The sequence below is a fragment of the Pristis pectinata genome, chromosome 3 (genome assembly GCF_009764475.1).
Source record: "Pristis pectinata isolate sPriPec2 chromosome 3, sPriPec2.1.pri, whole genome shotgun sequence".
Classification (NCBI taxonomy): Eukaryota; Metazoa; Chordata; class Chondrichthyes; order Rhinopristiformes; family Pristidae; genus Pristis; species Pristis pectinata.
The window spans coordinates 53,441,885-53,463,056 of record NC_067407.1 but is presented as its reverse complement, the minus strand read 5'-3'; the positions used below and the strand labels follow the sequence as shown (position 1 = coordinate 53,463,056).

Here is a 21,172-nt window from a genome sequence, read left to right as displayed (position 1 = left end):
CCTCAACTCTACATTCTAGTCTCCCCCTAGTCACCGTCTTATCAAAAATCCATCTCCATCATTTCATGTAACTCTACCCTCTAAGGCACATATCTTGTAAACCCTCTCAAATCCTTCCTTAAATAATACAATTTAAAAATATTCAAAGATTCTGTTTCCACTGCTCTTTTAGAATTCTAAAGACTCACTACCTTCGGAGAGAAATTTTGCCTTGTCCACTTTAAATGGGCAACCCCTTACTTTTAAAACCATGTCCACATTAACCCTGTCAATTCCTCTCAAGACCTTTTGTTTCAATCAAGTCCCTCTCCATTTTAGACTTCAGCAGATACAACTCTAATCTATCCTATCTTTTCTCATAACTCTCCCCTTTAAAAGGTATATATCTTGTAAACCATCTCAGTATCCTTCCTTAAATAACACTATACACGGTGGCCTCACCAATGTCCCACATAACTGAAACATAGCCTCCTTTTGTATTCAAGTACCTTAGCAATGATAATAGTTAGCTTTTGTAATTAACTGCACCTGCACTGTAGCCTTTTCAGAATTGTACAAAGATACCTCAATTCCTCTGCAAATTCCTGGTCACAGCCAGATCACCTGTAATGGCGTACTTTTCCAGTCAGCGAAAGGTTAACCAGATGGAGACTTAACTTGCACAAGTACAATATGTCAAATGGTCGATTTGTTTCTCTCCCCCAAGCTATTCAGGTGCCATCCAGTGGTCAGCTGAAGAACAACAATGTTAATTCCTAGTAAGAAGCTCTGTTACCACAGCTTGGTACACAGACTTCAAAATATGGAAAATAAAATTTTTCCACACTGGTTCAATTGATAGCATTTGAGAAACAGTTGCATTAAAGAGTGAACCTTCACAAACAAGAAAAATATTAGTGCTTTTAAATACTTAAAACAAAGATTGAACAGGTCTTTTTTTGCACCTCTATTGGGGGACTGTACTCATATGAACCACACAGAATCATTCAATCCCAAAGTTGTTTACTGGCACAGGATTTAAAATGACAAAAGCAGAATAACCAATTTGATTTAAAAACAGCTAACAAAGACATCATTAAACTTCTGGGGCTGACAGACATTTTTCAAAATGACAGGGTGAAGACCAAAACAATTGCAGATTTTATCTGCTGGCTAGTTATTGATTAGTTTTTAAGTTATTCTTTCGATGATGCAAACACAAGAGAATAAAAATAGATCAAATTCCTGTTTCGGAAATCAAGCCCTAGAACAAAAATAGTCTTTGTGCTTCTGGGAACAGAGGAGAACATGAACAAGTCAAAATCTCTCATGGGCCTTTCAGCTGTCCATAACAACCTGGTTATGTGCTCATGGCATTTATTATTTATTTGACTTCTATTTCTGAAAATATTGAGTCACAATGTGTTGCTTAAAAGAAACACATGAACCATAATTTCTACCTCAATAACCAAAGCTTATTTTTTCTTCTCAGCATTGAGCATTCAGAGCACAAACCTGCAACAACTCATTGATCTGACTCAAAACACAGTAGCAAGGATTTATTTTTTTAAATAATAATTTTTATTTAGTATTTATTACCTTGTCATGCATCTAATCAATTGCATTACTCAACACAAGACAAAAAAGTGACTCTTTTGAAATCTGGGTTGTAAAGTGTTGGCAACACTTTGAAAAATTTGCATGGGGAAATTTTTTTTTAAAAAATCTCATTTGTATTAAACAGGGTATGTAATGCATGCACACATTGCAAATGAGGAACAATTAAAAGACTTGTACAAGGTGTATAATTTCAAATAGGAGAGTACTTTGCACTCGTTAACAGCATCTGAAAAGTCCACTGGGCGTTGGGCAGAGTTCACTTCTTAAAACAGAATTATCAGCAGCAAATGGTCAAACTTTATTGAGAAGAAGTTGTTTCACTTGGCTTCTTGAGCTTTCTTGGCATTCTGTTTTTCTTTTGCCTGCATTGAGGAACAAATACATTATTTAATCATACGAAACCAGAAAAATGCACCATTTTATTTTTCTTCATCTCAATATTCAATGACCTTCTGTAACTCAGAAGAAAAAGCATACAAATACCACAAGGAGCAGTCACCTCTCACAGTTACCTGCTGGTCTTCAATATCTCACTGCCTAAGACTGGGAACTTATAATACAAGGCATTATTAATATACGTGTGGAATTCACACAACAGTGATTTCACTGTGCTGTAAAAATTCCCTTTGAACATCCAATTGTACAAATGAGTCAAGTCGAGCTGTAGAGCTTTCACACCAATTCAACTGCTACCTGCATTTAGGTTTCTTTGATATTTATTGAAAAGTTGCACCATTATGCTTACAGGCACATACAACACATGTACATAAAAACGTACAAACAGACATGCAAATTTATGACACAGCTGTTACCTTGCCATAGCAGCTGAAAGATGATGTGCAATGTCAAAACAAAAACTTTGATCTGATTGTATATCGAGTGATTGGTATTGCTTATACTTCATTAAGATTTCGTAATTTTGCATACACCACCTTTATTTTAGATGATCTAATCTAAGGTGAGACGTTGGTGACAAAAATGTGATGTAGTTTGCATTTTCCAAGTTAACAGGTTGATTGAATCATTAGCTATAAAATCTTTCTGCTTCAGTCCCAATTTCTCTCTTGTTTTCTCCCAACTAAGGGCACACAAGTGAGCAGTTTCCAGACTTTCAACACTTTTAACAGGCAGTGGGTAAGTGAAAAAGTATAGGCAAGCTGATCTGCTTTTCTATCAACTTCTTGAGAGAACAATAGATTTTTGATGTTTTGCATTTCCCCAAACAATTTTCCTGAGATGTGAATCAAAGTGCATAATATGTGATCCCTGGACACAGCTTTCTTCACATCTCTAATACAATAGATAGACACATGCAGCCTTCAGTCTTTACTTAAACCAGACTACTGGATCTGTACTGCTTTCTTCCCATAGCCAATAAAATCAGCATATTTTCAGATGCAAGTCAAAGTCACTTGCCTTTTCTACTAGTGGTATTAATTGTTGGTGTTCTGCCAAAGTCTTTAACAGTTCCATGATGAAGGGCAGGTAGTTGTGTTTTCTTCTGACATTTTCAATCTACAAAAAAAAAACACAAAATAAGAATTTGCAGGTGCTATAGAACCTAATCAGGATGACTAGCCAAATTAACTATAATTCGCAATAGTGAAATAGGGGGACCTTCAGTGAAATGGGGAAACGTACAGATGTAGAGACCAGGATAACAGATAACTGAAATAATGTAATCAAAATTAAAGATTTTAAATTTAGATTTACAAAAGGGAGAAGCATAATGGTCCCAAAATAAAGACAACAAACTTCATATATGTACTCAGGAACAAAACTGAACTGACTAAAACTATTACAAGACTAGTAGATACGAACAACAAACCAGGATCAATCAACTTGACAAAGCAAATAGCTGACAAAAGTGACCTCAATGTGATTTTAAAACTAACATCTTACATTTCATAAAGGCAATCTTCAAAGAATTGAGAAATAAATTGACAATTGTAAACTGGACTGAGCTGTTTATTGGTAAAACTTCAAAATAGCATTTATTTTCCTGATTTAATAGTTGAATAGTACCTCTTTCCAACTGTAATAGAATATTCATATCAGTGTAGGCTATTAAATCAGTGAGTAAAATAGATGAGGTTATACAGATCTTCAGAATGAATGTTGTCTGGTATCAGATTTTTAGTCCCTGAAGGCAATCAGAATTTATTGAACATGAGTCATTTCATTCATTTGGTTCAACCAATTTTTCACTAACTTGTAGTTCGTGAACAGGGGGTAGAAAGAAAGAAGTTGGTCATTATCTTGATTACCAAGCATGACACTTAGTTGTCTGATGTTCACACACATTTTTGTTTCTGCTAAGGCAGTACACCATAATAAAGGTAGGAAAAGTCTTGGACGACTGTGAAAATTCTCAACCAGTCTTCGCTCCAGAAGCAAGATTTCAGGGTGTCAATAGTGCGATTTATTACATATCCCTAGTCAAAGAATAATCCGATTGTAAAACCCTATATATCCTTGGGAAGTCAAACAGCTATCATCAGGAATACCAGGAGTGCCCACCTTGGTTGCCCAGAAACCAATTGATATGTAATGATTTTCTTGAATACAGCAGGCATGCTCAACTATGGAACAGACACATCGTAAGAGCTCCCTGGCAGCAGATATTCAGAAGCATTACACAGTGATTGGGGTCACAGTTAAGTTGAACAATAAAATAACAGAATGCATTTCTATTTCTTTTGAAGGCAGGGTTCACAAAGATCTCAAGTGAACCAGGGAAGCTAGTTCACTCCCATCTGGCATCTTCATGCAATGAGGCCCTTTTAAACAGCCCATCAGTCAAGTTCCTTTGGTGTCCCACACCACTGAAAGGAAACAGATGATTGGTTCCTCCTCCATTCACTATCCCATAGCCTTAGACCCTTACTCCACAGTTGCAAGATTAGGGAACAGTCATTTAAAGCTGAGGTGAGTAGGCACTCCTTCTCACAGAGGGTGTTGAATCTCTAGAATTCTATATCCTAGAGGGTTATGGAGGCTAGATCTTTGGAGGTACTTAAAGGTGACTTAGATAATCTTTTGAAAGAAGGCTATGGTCATATTGAATGGCAGAGCACCACAAGGGAGGGGCCAAGTGGCCTTAATCCTGCTTTTTTATATTCTTATGTTCAAAAACTGTGGAAGTTGAATCCTTGAATAAATTCAAAGACTGGTAGCTTTTTTAAATCAGTAAGGGAGTCAAGGGTTACAGGGAAAGAGTGTGGGAAGGTAAGTCTTGAGGAAAATTCGATCAGCCACGATCTTACTGAATGTTGGTGCAGGCTCAAGGGGCTGAGTATTCCTATTTCTTATAGCAACAATGGATAAATTATGTTGTTTCTTTTTTTTTGGCAGAAGAGCAGAAGTACTAGTGAATTACAATAGCAGGTCAGCTGATGTGTCACCTAAATGAGGGTCTCAGAACAAAAATCTGAGAATATCTATTTTGAGGCAGACACTGCCACCATTCAAGTCCATAAAACTTCCAGTTTAACTCAAACACAAAGGCAGAAAACCTCTGCTCTTAATAGGAATTTAAATTACTTTTTTTTAAAAGATACTGCAATCTTGATGAAATTTATAACAAAGCAGTGAACAAATGTGTTTTTCTTTGCACCATCAAGTCTGATTGTCCTTTTTTTGCTACCCACACCCCATCTCCCCTGACAGTTCCCGGCTCTCACAACTCTTTACAGCTTTACTTTCTTTCTTACTGAAACAGGCTATGACTATTCAAATTTTAATCAGCTTTACTGCATTAGACAACAGTTATTGGCTATATTTTCTTTGTTTTTAATAGACCTACCTTATACCGTTTCAATTTCTGATTTTCTTCTTCAATCAGCATCTGATACTTAGCTACTTCTGACTGAATAGAGTTTATGACACTGCTGCTCTGATCTGTATCCATGGGTTCTTCCTGCACAGAAATAAACAGAATGAATCTTTTTAATATCCAATCTACTTAACAGTTTCAAATGTATAACCATTTTTAAATCTTGCCATTTCTTCTGCATACCATTTTCTCAGTATTCAGTTAAGGAGCACAAAAAAAATTAAACAGCTGTAAATCCTGGAATCTGTGGAAGTGCCTTATAATGAAGTTTAGTCTTATTAATTCAAATAGTCTTAAAATTCAAATTATATTGAGAAACAAAAATCCACACTACAAGTTTCATATTCATCATTCAGACTATTAAAAAAATAAATTAAACTCTAAGCACAAAAATGATTTTGTATCATTAGGCCACATGGGAATTGTGCAGGGATTTCTAGAAACCTTGAACATTTTAAGATTTATTTTATTCTCCAAAATGCAATTTCTAAATATTCCTGAAGCACTGCCTTTAATATATTAAATACAAGTGAATCTTCCCTGTAGGATCACTGCATTAACTAAAATAATGTGTTACAAGTCAGAGAATTCAGAATATGGTATAGCAGAACTTCAAGCCCTTTGAGATCCAAATCCAATTTGACTAAGTAAAATGCACTGCAGAGTGTTATTGTTCAAGGAACTTTGCAGATGAGACAGCTTTCACCTCAGCAGCTCCATGTATTTCAGAACTTTTTTTTTGCATATATTAGGGTGTTATAAGCATCAACATATAACTGAAGCTAATTAACACGAAGTGGCTGTATTACTTTTAACACAATATAATATCAGCTTTGATAACTGCACCTTCATTTTAATAATAACTATTTCATTTAGAATATAATTCCAATACTTAAATGGATTTGCTCAAGAGAAAAAAAATGGAGGTGACTTCCCCAAATGGGATAAAGGTAAAACTGTAAGTCAGTCAACAGCACAATTATAGTCCTCTATCTTCACAGCAACAGTAGACTAGGTAAACTTCATGGTGTATATATTCTTTTCATTGAGGATTTTGCCTTATTATTGCTTTTAACTTTGGGTCTTTCTCCACAGAAGACCTATTCCACTTTCAAACCAATTAGTAAAATAACCTTGTGTGTGAAGAATGGCCATGTGTGTAAAGCATCGGGAGAGTTCCAATATCCGTGAAATTATACACCAGCAAAAGTCAAGCGTCGTTAGATATGGCAATAGTCTAGAACAAATCTAAAAATGTAATCATTCAGGGAAATTTACAAATAAGTTTCCATCTCACCTGCCTTCATTATTTGCGAGAACAGAGGACATTGCCTCTGGTGATAAGCAAAATGCCCCAAAGCAGTCATGATACAGCAAATGCTATTCCTGAGGAAAAAGAATCATACAACATGCATAATAACATGTTGTTTACATTGCCAAAAAGAAGCACATCCAGAAAAAAAAGGTTGTGCATGAAGATACAACATAACATTTAGTCCTACAAAGTTCTGGTGCACAAATAAAAAGTGGATGATGTGGGTTCAATGTCCATCTTAATGTGGGAAGATTATCTTTAGAATTTCAGAAACAGGAAAAGACATAGCTGTCACCGGCCAGTACAGGTTAAAGCAAGACTCATTTCTGAGCCATTCAAACCATGTTGTGTACAGCTTTCCCCTGATTACCAAAGGGGTTGGATTCCCAAATAGTCCTCTGTTATGCAGAAATAGTGGAAAATACAGTAATCCCTTAACTTTCATGGGGGATACATTCCAGAAATGGCTGCAAATCAAAAAGATCCCAAATTACCAAAGGTAAAGGAAACTCTGCTGTTTGGTGCTTCAGTTATGGCCACTAAGCTACCAGCTATAGCAAATGGCAAAAATAATAAGAAGCGAGTCAATCTGATCCCTGTAAAGATATAATGTCAAAACTGTGCTTATTTTGACCAGCTGAAATATATAAGTCATTCACTGAATTACCATTATTGCCAGGTGCAAGAGCGCAGGTGCTCAAGAAAGACTTTTTCCTTCATTTTATATAGTTGATTTAAGACCCTTTCCCATTGACCCAATGAAAAAGACTTGAATGTTATTGGTGTTTTACAGAGTCTCTAAATGTAGCAAACAAAAGCTTTGTTACGTGACAAATGAAGTTAATCAAAACCCTTTATTACAGCAAAGGTTTGCCAAGCGGGGTGAACTGTATTCTGAACTTGGGCAGTAGAGAAATTAACTATTCACTGAAAATATAGAAATGATATACAAATACTATTTACATAAAGCCAACATATTAGTTCATTATGAACTTAGTTCAAATAATTACATTGATAAACTATTTGATTCACTGCAGAATTAGTTACCTTTTCCATACTTAATTTCTGCTAGGTATTTTTCAAGACAAAAGTGATTAAATTACAAGAAAATGTGAAGGAACCAGAAATGAAACAGCAACACACACATTGATGGTTTTATACCAGCAAATAACTCTCACCTCTGACAGTTGTCTCTGTAGATCTGTAATCTTTCTTTCATATATCATCTTCCTGTCTGACACAATTGCCATAAGATTAAACCTTATCTCTCCCTCACTGTACCTAAGAACAAAAAAATATAGCAGGTTTGGACCAAGACCTCTTAAACCAATATTGAAGTTTAGTCTAATGAAACAAAGCGAAGCATTGAATACCCATCTCCAACCTAGCAATAAAAATTTGCAGCACGTTTCATGTCCATGGGATATCACAAAGAGTTTCAAGATCAATATTATACTTCTGAAGTGCACTTACTGTTGCTTCTAAAATACACACAAAAAAGTCTCACAAACATTAAATAAATCCCATCTCTATTTAATTGAGGACAGTTTTTACAAGAAATAACTGGATTTTAGATCATATCGATCACAGACATTCCAATTTAGCACCTCATCTATAATACAGCACTCACTTACTACTGCACCAGTTAATCAATGCAGATATTGTAGACAGTTCTTAGACTGAGAGGTTTGATTGCTAATATTCAAGAGTGTATGCACACTGTTTAGCATGGGGAAAAACAAAAAATCTGCAGTTTTTTTGTCTTCAATGGGTCTCAAAAATCTGTCTTCAACATATAACTCTTGAAAAAAAGTCACTCGACTATCATATCCATTCTATCCAATGTTCATGCACAATTACTGTATCAATAAACTCACCCAAAGTATCACTTATACATCGTTTTGGGGAGGGGGGGGTGGGGAGGGAGGGAACTAAATTGCATGTTTTCAGAAAAATTAAACGAAGCTGTATAACATTTCTCCAACCCCAATTCTCCTCTGCTAATGCTGCTCAAGGTTGGAGAATGCTGCATACCTTTTATTCAAACAGATTGCTTCATTATTATTACCCAAACAGATTGCAAAAAAAAATTACAAAAACACAATGGGCTTGCTTTTTCTCTAGCAAAATTCAGTTTAGTCAATTGAGTACTACTTCTGAACCATTTACCCATGGCTTGGTTACTATTAACGGAATTCCTTTTGATGTATCGATATGATTTGATATCTGATCCTGCTCTAGAAAGTACTTCATTAACAACTCAAAGCTCTCCAAACACAACAGCTTGTAGGTCAATGTCCAATAAATGATTCATATTTATTTAGACGTTCTCACAACATGATAAATTTTCACTCATACTTTGCTTGTACCTGCTCTACAAAAGTCAGCATAGGTGCCTTGAGCCAAATGGCCTCTTCCTGTGCCAAAATGATTCTATGAGTGGCACAAGATATCTATTTTAGTCCAGCTACCTGAATGCTCAAAACATCTTAGGAATTGATCAATCTAGTTACTACTATTCACTGTCCGGACTGATTCACATCTCCACAAATTTATTACATATTGCTGATCACTCTTGATCATGGGAACAGCACAATACTGAGACATGATGTCTTCCACTGCTAAACTAATGCTGAATCCAAATCCACATTTATATGTTAGCACCTCTTAAATTATGCAAGTAACTTAATTGAGCATGCTTTGGAAATCCAAATAAACAGTTTACAAGGATTATCCTTGATCAACTATAGAGGCATTGACGCTTTCAATGTTCTTCTCCCTTCTCTTGAAGAGGGTAGTATTTGCTGGTTTACTGTTCTATAGCTAATTCATGCCCAAGCCATAGCTCTTCATTTGTTGCATAATGTTAGGATAACAATCACTGAAGGCATCAATGTCCAGCTAGATCCTGTTCTCACCTAATACCTGCACATACTAAGCTTCCATCAAGAAAATGATTGGTAACTAGGAACTCTTGGCTGCTTTTCATCTGCCCAGTCTGAGGTGCTGAAGCCACTGACAGCATCCCTGGTCAGACAGGGTAACAAGAAAAACCTGAGAGGCAAGCATCCACTAAAGTTTCCCTGTCATATTACCCAATAATGCTTCAAAAAAATGTTTTTGCCTTTACTATTCACACATTTTACTTAGAAATACTTCTTTACTATATTTAACCCAATTAATCTGTAGACATCTGCTGAGAATAATTAGCCCTTGAACTATAGAAAGGGGCAACAAACAAAAATATCCTTAAAACACGTACTTCAAGTTTACTGTTATCATAGGCATACATACACAGGGTATAAATACCATGAAAATTAACTTTTTGCAGCAGCAGCACAGTACCTTACAAGATGAGGACAAACATAAGTTAACAAACTTAATTTAACATAAATTATACATAACTTACGTGTGTAAAATAAACAAAAATAAACATAGTGACACTGGTAAACGCAGGCTCACTCTTAAGTTTTAAGAATAAATTGGATAGATACATGGATGGGAGAGGTCTGGAGGGTTATGGACTGGGTGCAGGTAAATGGGACTAGCAGAATAAAGTTTTGGCACAGACTAGAAGGGCCGAATGGCCTGCTTTCTGTGCTGTAGGGTTCTATGGTTCTAGTGCAAGATTGAGAGAGAGAAAAAACTTACTTTTGTATTCGCTTCTCTATGACTGGTCGCACTGCACTGACCCAGTCATCTTGATTACATGTTCCTAGGAAAAGAAAGCACAAATTGACACACATAAATAAAGACATTCTGAATATCAATAGGTTTTCCCACAAGTGTTGCTCACAGTAAGAACATATTGTTTTACAATAATATGACAGCTCTAACATGGTAGGACATGAAATAATTTTAAATTACAATATGAAGTAAAATCAATAATTTCATAGTACTTTCTGCTGCGATTGTGAATCCCATCTTTGCTCTCACTTTATAAAAGGAACATCAAATATTGAATCAAACTACCTTTAAGAATGACAAACAACCCGGTTTAAAAGATCAGACGTACATCGTCCGTCTCTCTTTGTAAATATTGTCCACCTCAAGGATATCTAGTGTTTCCGCTTTACAAAGCAAGTAGTCTCTGTTTGATTTCTTGAAACTATTTTTCCATACATGCCTTATGCAGCCTTGAGGGAAGCCTTCTAACCATGTCTCTCATTCACTTTCATTCATTAAGCAAGGTTCATTATAATGTAAACTTGTACCTTATTATTCAATGAAATCTCCCCTCATTTAATGATAAAATGTTATAGCTGTTCTCCTTTGGTATGAAAGCACATCTTTCAACCTCTCAAGCATTACAATTTAATTTTGTCAATAAACCACTGCAACCCATCTCTTAAATCACTATCAAGCAAAATGTGGTTAATTAACATATTACTTCAAGCACCTTAATCCTTGACTGGAGATCAAGATTTCTTATTTTCACACATTAACTACTGGACTTCGCTGAAATAAATACCCGAGGCAAAACCTGAAGGGCCCTGAATTTGCTTCCACAGCTGTAAACACGAATGATTATGATACTTTTCAAGTTGCATATAACTGAGTAAAACAATACAATCTGAGAAATTTGAAGCATTAGTGCAATATCACTAATGGGGAAAAATAACGCAAAATGTTCAGATGCTACTTTCACTACTGCACATGGCATCCATTGCAACAAACCCTTCTTGAAATATATTTATTGTTTCCACCAATCTCCAATTAACTATTACCCACCACTTTGCAATTGCTGGGTTCTATTTACCTCATCCCAACATTAGATTCTGGTCACGTCTTCAAGCTCCCTTCAAATTATACCTATTCAGCATTCACCTTTTTTTTTATATAAAGTTGACCCTTGAGCTAATTTTAGCCACAAAATATTGTACATAGGGAAGTGAAGCAAAGAGGCCAGTTAGCTTACAGCGTATAATGCAAACTTGCTTCTTTTATTCAATGAAATCTCCCCTCATTTGATGATAAAATGTTATATTTGCGCTCCTTTGGTATGAAAACACTAGCACTATTTTTTGAATGATGTCTGACTGCCGATCTAGAGATGTGGGTAATGTGGTAACAAAATACATCCAATTCTTTTTTGCAACTGAGTTGCACAGCACCTCAAATCCTAGTTTCTACCACATGCAATTCTGGCCTTTTTTAATCCAATATTTTTGGAATTAGATCCATTTTCTAAATCAAAACAAAAATCTATCGGCCTTCTTGTAACTTTACATCATTACCAAATAATCCTGAATACAGTGAAATTATGTTAGCAAATGATTTGATTAGGTTGAGACAGATTATACACACATTCAAATTCTTGATTTTCACTACCTTTTGCATCATTGCCCAAGTAAATAATACCATAGTCTCCGAACGTCTAAGAAGTTATGCATTAACAACAGAATTAAAGTCAACTATAAGCCCTTCTCATTGATATTCACTGCCCCTTTCCAAAATTAAATCATGCTGAAAATACAGTGTTGTTGGAGGTGGCATCTTTTGGTTGAACCTTTAAACTGAGGCCTACATCTTCTCAGATAGGCATAAAAAAATCCCATCACACAATCAGATGAGCCACAGATGTTTGGGCCAATGTTTGACTATCAACCAATACTACTAAAATAGATTATGTGGTTACTTATCCCATTACTTGGAGAATATATTTCAAGGATTATTTACTCTGAAGCTCGTGTTGTGAAAAGGACTACCAAAATCTAATTCCTCTCCATCTAAGCTGACAGAATGGAAAAATGATTAACAGGATACCATGGGGCTATTATTTCACTGTTCTGAAATGATATGCCAACAACCACTATTCTCAGTGGGGAAGAAATAAGGTGGGAGAACTAAAAGAAATATACTTATTTCTTTGGAAAGCTAAATTACATTGCAGCTACATCTTATATATCATGCACAAGAAAAATAAAACCTTGGCGTACATTTTATTTTTAAGTGCTATTCATATTCTAAAAAGAAAACCAATGATCTCCATTCCAATTTGGTTTTAATTGATTTATTAATGTGCAAGACAAAACACTGCAAATAATCCCTGCTGAACAACAGAACCATCATTACCCAAGTCGATTGGCCCTTCTCTTAATCCATCCAGTTCATATAACCTTCCATGAACGGGAAAGTAACTGACGAAATGGAATGCATCTTCCTCCTTTCCTGCAGTCTTGGCATCAAACTCAAACATCTGCTGCCTGGGAAGGAAAGCACCAGAGTAGGTTTAGAGGAACTTTGGAAAAAGCTGGTGGGAAAAAAAAACGGGTGGTGTAGAGACTTCATACCTGGCAAAGCCATTGTGAACTTGCCGAATGACTTCAGAGTTGCTCAGAGCCAAACCTTTCATCTGTTATAAAGATTAAAAATCAATCAGTCCAAGGACTGCCTTACTTTTGCATTACAATATTAAAACAAAGGTTCATATAAATGTTCACACCCCCCCCCCCACCCACATGGGTTGCCTGAAATACACTGGATTGCAAAAAAAAACACAAAATGATTTGTTTTCTAACAGAATAAACTGCAAAAAAAAATGTCCTATCATGAATCCAAACAAGGGAAACCACACATTACCATTCCCTGATTTTTTTTTAATTTTATATATGTATAAATAAAAAGATGTGCTTTCACATTTTCATTTCAGTAACACTCTCTCTCTCGCTAGATTCAAGAATTTCCCAGCTAAATGAGACATCTATGCCTGCATGCCAGGGATGCACAAAAACAGTGAAAGTGACTGGTCAATTCACTGATCAATTCTCTCCCAACATCACAACCAAAAAGAGAAATTGCTGGAAACTTTAATAATGAGACTAGAATTCTATGGTTCCACAATATGGTACACAACTTCCTAAAAATCACTGAAGATTATTTTCATTTTCAGCCTCAATTTGAAGATGACAATGTTCCTTTTTGTTGCTTCAACAGCACTTCCAAATATAGTAAAATTCTAATAATCCAGCAACCTGAGGACATTGGTGGTGCCAGACTGGCAGATTTTCCAGACTCTTGGATAATACCACTAACACACCAACAAATTTTTAATAACTTTTTTTTATATAAGATTTTACACAGGAGTATAACAAATCTGAGTGAATCAGGTGGGTTTAAAGGGAATGCGGGGAACGGAACCAGATGAGCCAGGTGCTGACCCATCAACATTTCTAAATAATCAGACAGCAGATTACCAGATTTTGACTGAAAATGAAAGACTATTTACCATGTACCAACTATGCAGTAAAATATGCTGCACGCAAAGAAAGTAGAACCATTTGGATACTTACGGCAGCATCAAAGCTTTGTGAGAATTCTTTAAATTCCCCAAGAGTCTCCCCTAGTTCTATATCTGGATGAATACAGTTCAGTAACACACTGATAATAGCTTGAGTTGCACAGGCATTATTGATAACCTTGAGGGGAAAAAAAAGGAAAAAAAGGGCATCAGACAGTAAGAAGATTCCTTATGTACAGTTGCATCAAAATCAATCATTGAAAAAAAATTATATCCATACAGACATTGATACTAAATTAGTTCTTATCCTTGAATTAGGAAGGAGTAGAAAAGAAAACCTGTTAGCTAGGTCACTTACTCTTTTTTTTAAATCAAGGGACCAAGAATTTACAGGCTACGTTTTAACATGTTTTTTATTCTCTTCTTAATTCAAGGATACGAACCAATTTAGTCTGCATATTGCCCAGCTGCATATTGATTTATTCTCCTAAAGCCTCAATCTCACTTCGTTCACCTAATCCCTTTGAAAAATCCAGAAAATGCTGGTAAAACTCAAGTCAGGCAGCATCTATGGAAAGCGAAACAGAATTAACAATTGAGGTCAAAGACCCTTCATCAGCAACTTGTTTTCTCTCCTTCCCAGTTCTGATGAAGGGTTTCTGACATGAAATCTTAAACTCTCTTTCCATAAGTGCTGCCTGACCCAAGTCTTTCCAGCATTTTCTGTTTGCAAGCAGGTGATTTACAGCATCTGCTTTTATTTTTGATTCCTATCAACATATCCTTCTATTTCTTTCTCCTTTGTTTTTAAATCGAGCTTCACCATAAATACAATACTGTTTGCCTTAAACACTCTTTGCAGTTAAATTCTTCATTCTAACCAATCTCCAGGTAAAGAAGTTTCTCTTGAATTTCCTATTGGATTTATTCATGGTCCCGAGTTCTGATCTTACCCACGAGTGACAAGTATTTTTCTATGCCTACCCTTTCACAACATGAAAACTTCTGCTGGCAAGAACTTCACTGTTGAGGTTCAAACACGCTATGTTAAGCCACCAGGTAAATAGTCTGATACCCAAGCTCAAATATATAGTATGTTTATGCAAACAAAATACAAATATAGTTTATATGCACCTGTTCAAAACTATTGCAATTTCAATTCTACGCTGCAAGAACATCCATCACAGATTAGAATTCATACTGTCTTATGCATGGATTCATAGACTTGTAGAGCACAGATGGTAGCCACTTGGCCCATTGATTCAGCACCAACTCTTTCAAAGAACAATCCAGTTAGTTCCCTTCCCTTTCCACATCTCCATAAATTTATCCAATTAATCTCTAGGTTTCACCCTCAAAGCATATTCTAAATCCTAAGTATTTGTTTGACTCCAAACCTTTTTCTTCACCTTCCCTCTGATTCTTTTGTCAAATCACCTAAACCTGGACGCTTTGATTACATACCCACCGGTAAATTTTGATTAGAAAACTATTAATTCAAAACTTTAAAGCAAGATAAAAACATGAAAAGACCGTACAGTCTGTCAAAATATTGTCCCATCATATAGTAGTACTTTGTTGAGAAGATCTCAACATTTTATATTCTTAATACAGCAAACAACTGGCATCCAAATATTAAAAGCTATAAGGTACCCAAAAGCCTTTAAATATTATCCAAAAACAATAATCAAAAGTCTGATTTGGAAAAAAGAATCTTGTTCAGAAAGTATTTTCCTATTGACAATCATCAAATGAAGGTTGTTATCTTTATAACATTACAGAGAAAGAGGATTTAGAAAAATGATCCATTGATCAGAATTCCTTATATAAGTCTACTCTTGGTATCTTGCCATAAATAGTAAGGTCACTGAAGAACTGGCCTCATAGAAATGTCAAATTGTCCACTAAAAATGCCACCGGTGGTTAATTAGTAAGTAGTTGCCTACCAAAAATAAAATCAGTGGACTTCCTTCAAACTCATAATTGACAACCACTCATTGGGTAGATATCCACCACTCTGATATTTATATGCACTATTCTCACAAAGGGAAAACAGTGGGCAAGAAGACTATATTTTCCTGCTTGCAAACAGCAACTGGACAACGCACAAACGTACTTATTTGTTCATGTCTTCTCTGTATTAGTCAATCCTTTAGGATCAAGGAGTTGTTTTTGCTTCGCTTTTGTGGATGCTGAGGTGGCTGATGAGGCCAATGGAGGAACTGAAGACTCTACCACAGAACAGACAGGTGGGGGGGTGGATAGTTTATGAGACAATCAGTAAACACCTACGATTCAATCGCCATGACAGAGAAGGCTACAGACCTATTGCAAGTAAATGGGATTACTATCGACGGGTACAACAGGAGGCGTGGACATGGTGAACCAAAGGACCTGTTTCTATGTTGTAAAACTTTAAGATTCTAGGTGGTCTGCTTCTTCCACCAGTTACGCAACATCTGTGTGCTTCCAATACATGGCCTCAACCTTCTCAACATCATCCTGAAGGCTCCTTCTCCACTTCAACCAGTTGCGGCCCACAGGTTTCCAGAAGTTAGTGGGGACATTGCATTGCTTCAAGGAGGTTTTGAGCACATTATTGAATCTTTTCCTCTGTCCATCTGGCAACCCCTTTGCATGACTGAGCTTGGAATTAAGTGTCTTTTTCAGGAGTCTGATGTCAGGCATGTAAACAACATGACCTGCCCAATGTAGTTGACTTAATCTATCTAGGGTCACTATCCTCGGGATGTCGGCCAGGGAGAAGCACTGATGTTAATGTGCTTTTCTTTCCAGTGAACTTGGCGATTTTGTGGAGACAGCACGAGTTGTATTTTTCCAGTACCAGAGATGCCTATATAGTTAGTCCATGCCTCAGAAGCATCTTGGAGAGGAGGTACCACTACTGCCCAGAACATCACAAGTTTTGTGCAAGGTCCAAGTTCTTGATGTATAAATGACCTCAAATGACCAATGGCTGTATTAACACACTGAAGGTTGTGGTAAATGTCATCATTGTTGTCTGTTTTCAGCAAGAGGTGGCTCCCAAGATACAGGAAGCAGTCCCCCTTTACAGGGTCTCTCCGTGAACCTTTTTTGTTCACAAAAGGTATGGGATCAAGCCAACTCATGCTCCTGTTCTATTTCAGACACACATTCCTTCACCCATCCTCAGTCCACCAATCATCTCCTGGCCCCCACCTCAACACTCCCTCTCTTCTCTTTACAATGGCTATCACTCCTCTCCACTCTCAGTCCTGATGAATGGTTTCGACTCAAAATGCCAACAATTCCTTTGCCCCCCAACAGATGCTGTTGGATCCGCTGAGTCCTTCCAGCAGATTTTTTGTTGTTCCTGTTCTATTTCACCTCCCACTGTCCTTTTGGTTGTAGGTTGACCTTGAGTGAAAGCAATCCACATCATGTTGCTGGCTTTCTGTCAAACTGCTTCAGCCCTTGGTATTTAGCTATATTGTTTTTGTTACTATAGATACTTAAAATCATTCAGCTGAGCACAAATTCAGAGCAAAGCCAAAAAATTTCCAAACATCAGGGTAAATGTTTTCTACCCATCTGTATTTCTGGCAATAGAAATATGTAATGAAAATTAAATCTTGTTGAGTCAGGGGAGTATCTGTGTAACTGCAGTAAGGAACTCCCAAACTGCTAATTTAAGAACGAGACTCATTCAGCTCTAACAAAAAGCTGTGAATAACACAAGACAGGATAACCTTCAGGGATTATGTAGATTCAATCCATGGTTCATTGGAATGCTTGTGTACTTCCAAATATTGCTGAGAGTGTACAAATGCAGTCAAAGAAACACTGGATTCATGGATCCTGCACCAAGTGCCCAAAAGGGGACAAGTGATAAACTTGTGAGATTCATCGTGCAGTTGATAACCATAGTTTACTCTGTAGGTAATTGGCATTTATCGCTCATATTTACCAATGCCCAGAAAATTTAAGGGACTAAAATTTACTGGATGCATATTAACCGATGACCAGACCAAAAAAAGGCGGCAAAACATTAATGCAATTTTCTATTGTGATGTCATGAAAGAAAGCAGCAGCTAAGCTTAGCCTATCCAGTTTATATTCACAAAGCGCTTCTGCTGGTCATTGGTCAGTAATATTGATATTAGCAATATCAGTGATATTAGCAAGCTCGCAACCTACTGATATAACTTGTTTATCTAAAATTTCTCTATCTATAATTTAATTAATTAATTAATCAATTATTATGTCCTTTAACCTTACTATAATCTATAATTTAATTATTTCATCAGGTGATGTTTCCTACGTTTGCTTCAAACTAACCAGAGCCCCATGTCCTGCACTTGCTTAAAATTTACCAGGGTTCACTGGAACATTTATTACAATACTGTATAACATCTTTTTTTAAAAAAAAATGAATTCAAATTGTATTGGATCATAAGGAATAACATTTCATAGTCCAGAAAATCTGCAGTCTGGCATTAAGATACAAAGTGTGCCAAAGTATCAGAGTTTTACAGCACGTGTTTCAGAATTAAAATCAATGCTCTTCATCCACCTGTTTGGCAAAGAAGATCTTCTCAAGTCTTGAATCCTGAACAATGGATCCTGCTGGTTCTTCTCCTGGCTGCCACTTGAATAGGAAGATCAGGCCATGAACTGGTCTGAAAAGAAAGAGAACTACTGAAGCTATTAAACAAGACTACATTCAACATGGCAGGAAATATACATATTCACAACGAATTTAGAGCACTATCAAGAGCAATTATATCATTATAACAGCTGCCATGCAAACTCGAACTAGCAATCAACAATGCATATAACATTTGCTTCCTGTATGTTAAAATACAAATTCTTCTGATAAGATGAACTCGATTTGGAAAATGTATGTAAATCTAACAATTCTGCCTAAACAGCTGGTTATGTAGCTTCTATTTATACAAATCTTCAAACACCAGTGATACCAAGTTCAACTTTTCTTTACAAACTCTGAAAATCAAAATACATACATATCTCATCTGCTTCAGATGCCAACATATAATAAATTTCATTCTTCCAATTACAGAGGTTCCAAATGTTTGAAATATATCATGTTTGGGGTACATTGGTCTGAGATTATGATCCAAATAAATTAAAATACTAACACAGCAGTTGAGTAATTTACTTTCTGTTAAACAAATCTGGAATGACAAAAATATTAACAATACTGATCTTTAACTTATCAGACTGTCACAAAACTACATTCAAAAAGCATGATGTTATCCAGGACAACACAGCCTGATTAACTGGTAACTTATCCATCACCCTAAATAGTCATTCCTTCCACCATCAGTATACAATGGCTCCAGCATGTACCAACTACAAAGCACCAAGTTGGTACTCTTTTTCTATGTGAAGCTAAAACCTAAGTCAAGTCAAATCAAGTTTACTGTCATATCACAAGTACGGTGAGGTACAAGTACAATGAAAAACTTGCAGCAGAATCACAGGCATGTATATTCAGACAACACACAGACATGAAAGGTACATAAATTATACAAGACAGTGGAAAAAAAAGACTATGCAAAACAAGACATTAGTGCAAAAACACATGAAATAAGTCCATGGTTTTGCAAGAGGCGGTCTGTCGTGTTCTGTTGCTGAGGTATGATTAGCATTGTGCAGTTGAGCCCAAATGCATTTTTTATTTAATACTGATTTTAAATTTTACTCCAATCTGGTTACTTACTTTAATTTGTCAAAGTTTTCTGGTTCTAGACTCCATATTTCCTCCACCTGAACACCCTTGCATCCTGAAACATATAAAGGTTATTGAACCAACTTTAAGATTTAAATGCACTCCTAATTTTGTTGCACAAAATTTAAAAACATCTACATAACAGTCATTGTACTGCAAAAAGGCAATTTACTGGAAATTTGAAGCATTTACATGATACAAACAACAGTTCTTGATCAAACGTGATGGTTTAAAGATGAAAAACATTTTCTGAAAACTGATGTTTTGAAATGGATTGAACTCCACACCATTTACTCTTTCCTAACTGGACCACAATCTTTTGTGGCCTTGAATTCCATATGCGGGATCAATACTTGCAACTTTAAAGTTGCGCCGTATGTGGAAACACTACACCTGTCATTTCCCCAAAGACATGGGACAAATTACTCAATCACAGGTCCTAAATATTAGGCGACACAAGAGACTGCAGGTGCTGGAATCTGCAGCAAAACAGACTGCTGAAGAAACTCAACGGGTCGAGCAGCATCTGCGGAGGGAGTAGAATTGCCGACGTTGTTTGGATCGAGACCCTGCATCAGGACCCAGGAACGTCGAGAATTCCTCCCACCCACCACCACACAAACATCTGCTGCCCAACTCGCTGAGTACATCCAGCACATTGCTTTTAAGTTTAAATATTAGGCCTTTAGCGGTCTGCTTTCAAATGTTAGCAACGCCTGTGATGAAGACCTGGACAAATTGCAACCAAAAGAAACGCAATGACAGAACTCCGCTGCTCCAGCAGCTGAATTGAACGCCGTTCACTCGTCCCTTGCTTTGACAGGTTGCAATGAAGCTGCTGGCCCCCAGTTCCAGCGCGCAGGCCCCAGGCGGCGGCGGCGGCGTGATTCGCCGCCAGCTCCATCCATCCATCCTTCCTTCCTTCCCGCCCGAGACACGCGGAGAGACGGCCCCGGCCATACCGAAGCCCTTGATCAGCTCCGTGAAAACTCCGGGATCGCTCTCCATCAGGCACCACTCGCCGGCGCTCCCCGCCATCTCTGCGGCGTGCCCGTTCGCTTCCATCCGCGATCCCGGCCTGGAGCGGGGCGCACACTCTCCGAGCGCCGGACCGTCCCCGCAGCCTTCCCGGCAGGCCCCGCAGCTCGGCCCAGCTGCACATGCGCGCCAGGTTTCCAGGGCAACCGCCAGGCTGCGGCGCGGCTCCTGGAAGGGCCTGGGTATTGGTTTATTATTGTCACTTGTACCAAGGTACAGTGAAAAACTTGTCTTGCATACCGATCCTACAGATCAATTGATTACACAGTGCAGTTACATCGCGTCAGTACAGAGTGCATTGATGTAGTACAGGTAAAAACAGTAACAGTACAAAGTGTCACAGCTACAGAGAAAGTGCGGGTAGACAGTAAGGTGCAAGGTCACAACAAGGTAGATCGTGAGGTCAGAGTC

General features: G+C 37.1%; 1 protein-coding gene across 1 annotated transcript; it reads right to left on the bottom strand.

The window, feature by feature from the left end:
* Window positions 1-987: 987 nt before the first annotated feature.
* On the bottom strand, window positions 988-20,914 carry uchl5 (ubiquitin carboxyl-terminal hydrolase L5). Its single transcript, XM_052011075.1, has 11 exons — window positions 20,686-20,914; window positions 19,715-19,778; window positions 18,545-18,650; window positions 14,042-14,167; window positions 13,043-13,104; window positions 12,825-12,955; window positions 10,401-10,464; window positions 7,928-8,030; window positions 5,405-5,518; window positions 3,016-3,114; window positions 988-1,961 (listed from the first exon to the last, which is right to left on the bottom strand). Exons 1-11 carry the CDS (start codon window positions 20,786-20,788, stop codon window positions 1,917-1,919), a joined length of 1,017 nt encoding a protein of 338 aa, XP_051867035.1. The 5' UTR covers window positions 20,789-20,914; the 3' UTR covers window positions 988-1,916.
* Between the last annotated feature and the right edge of the window lie 258 nt (window positions 20,915-21,172).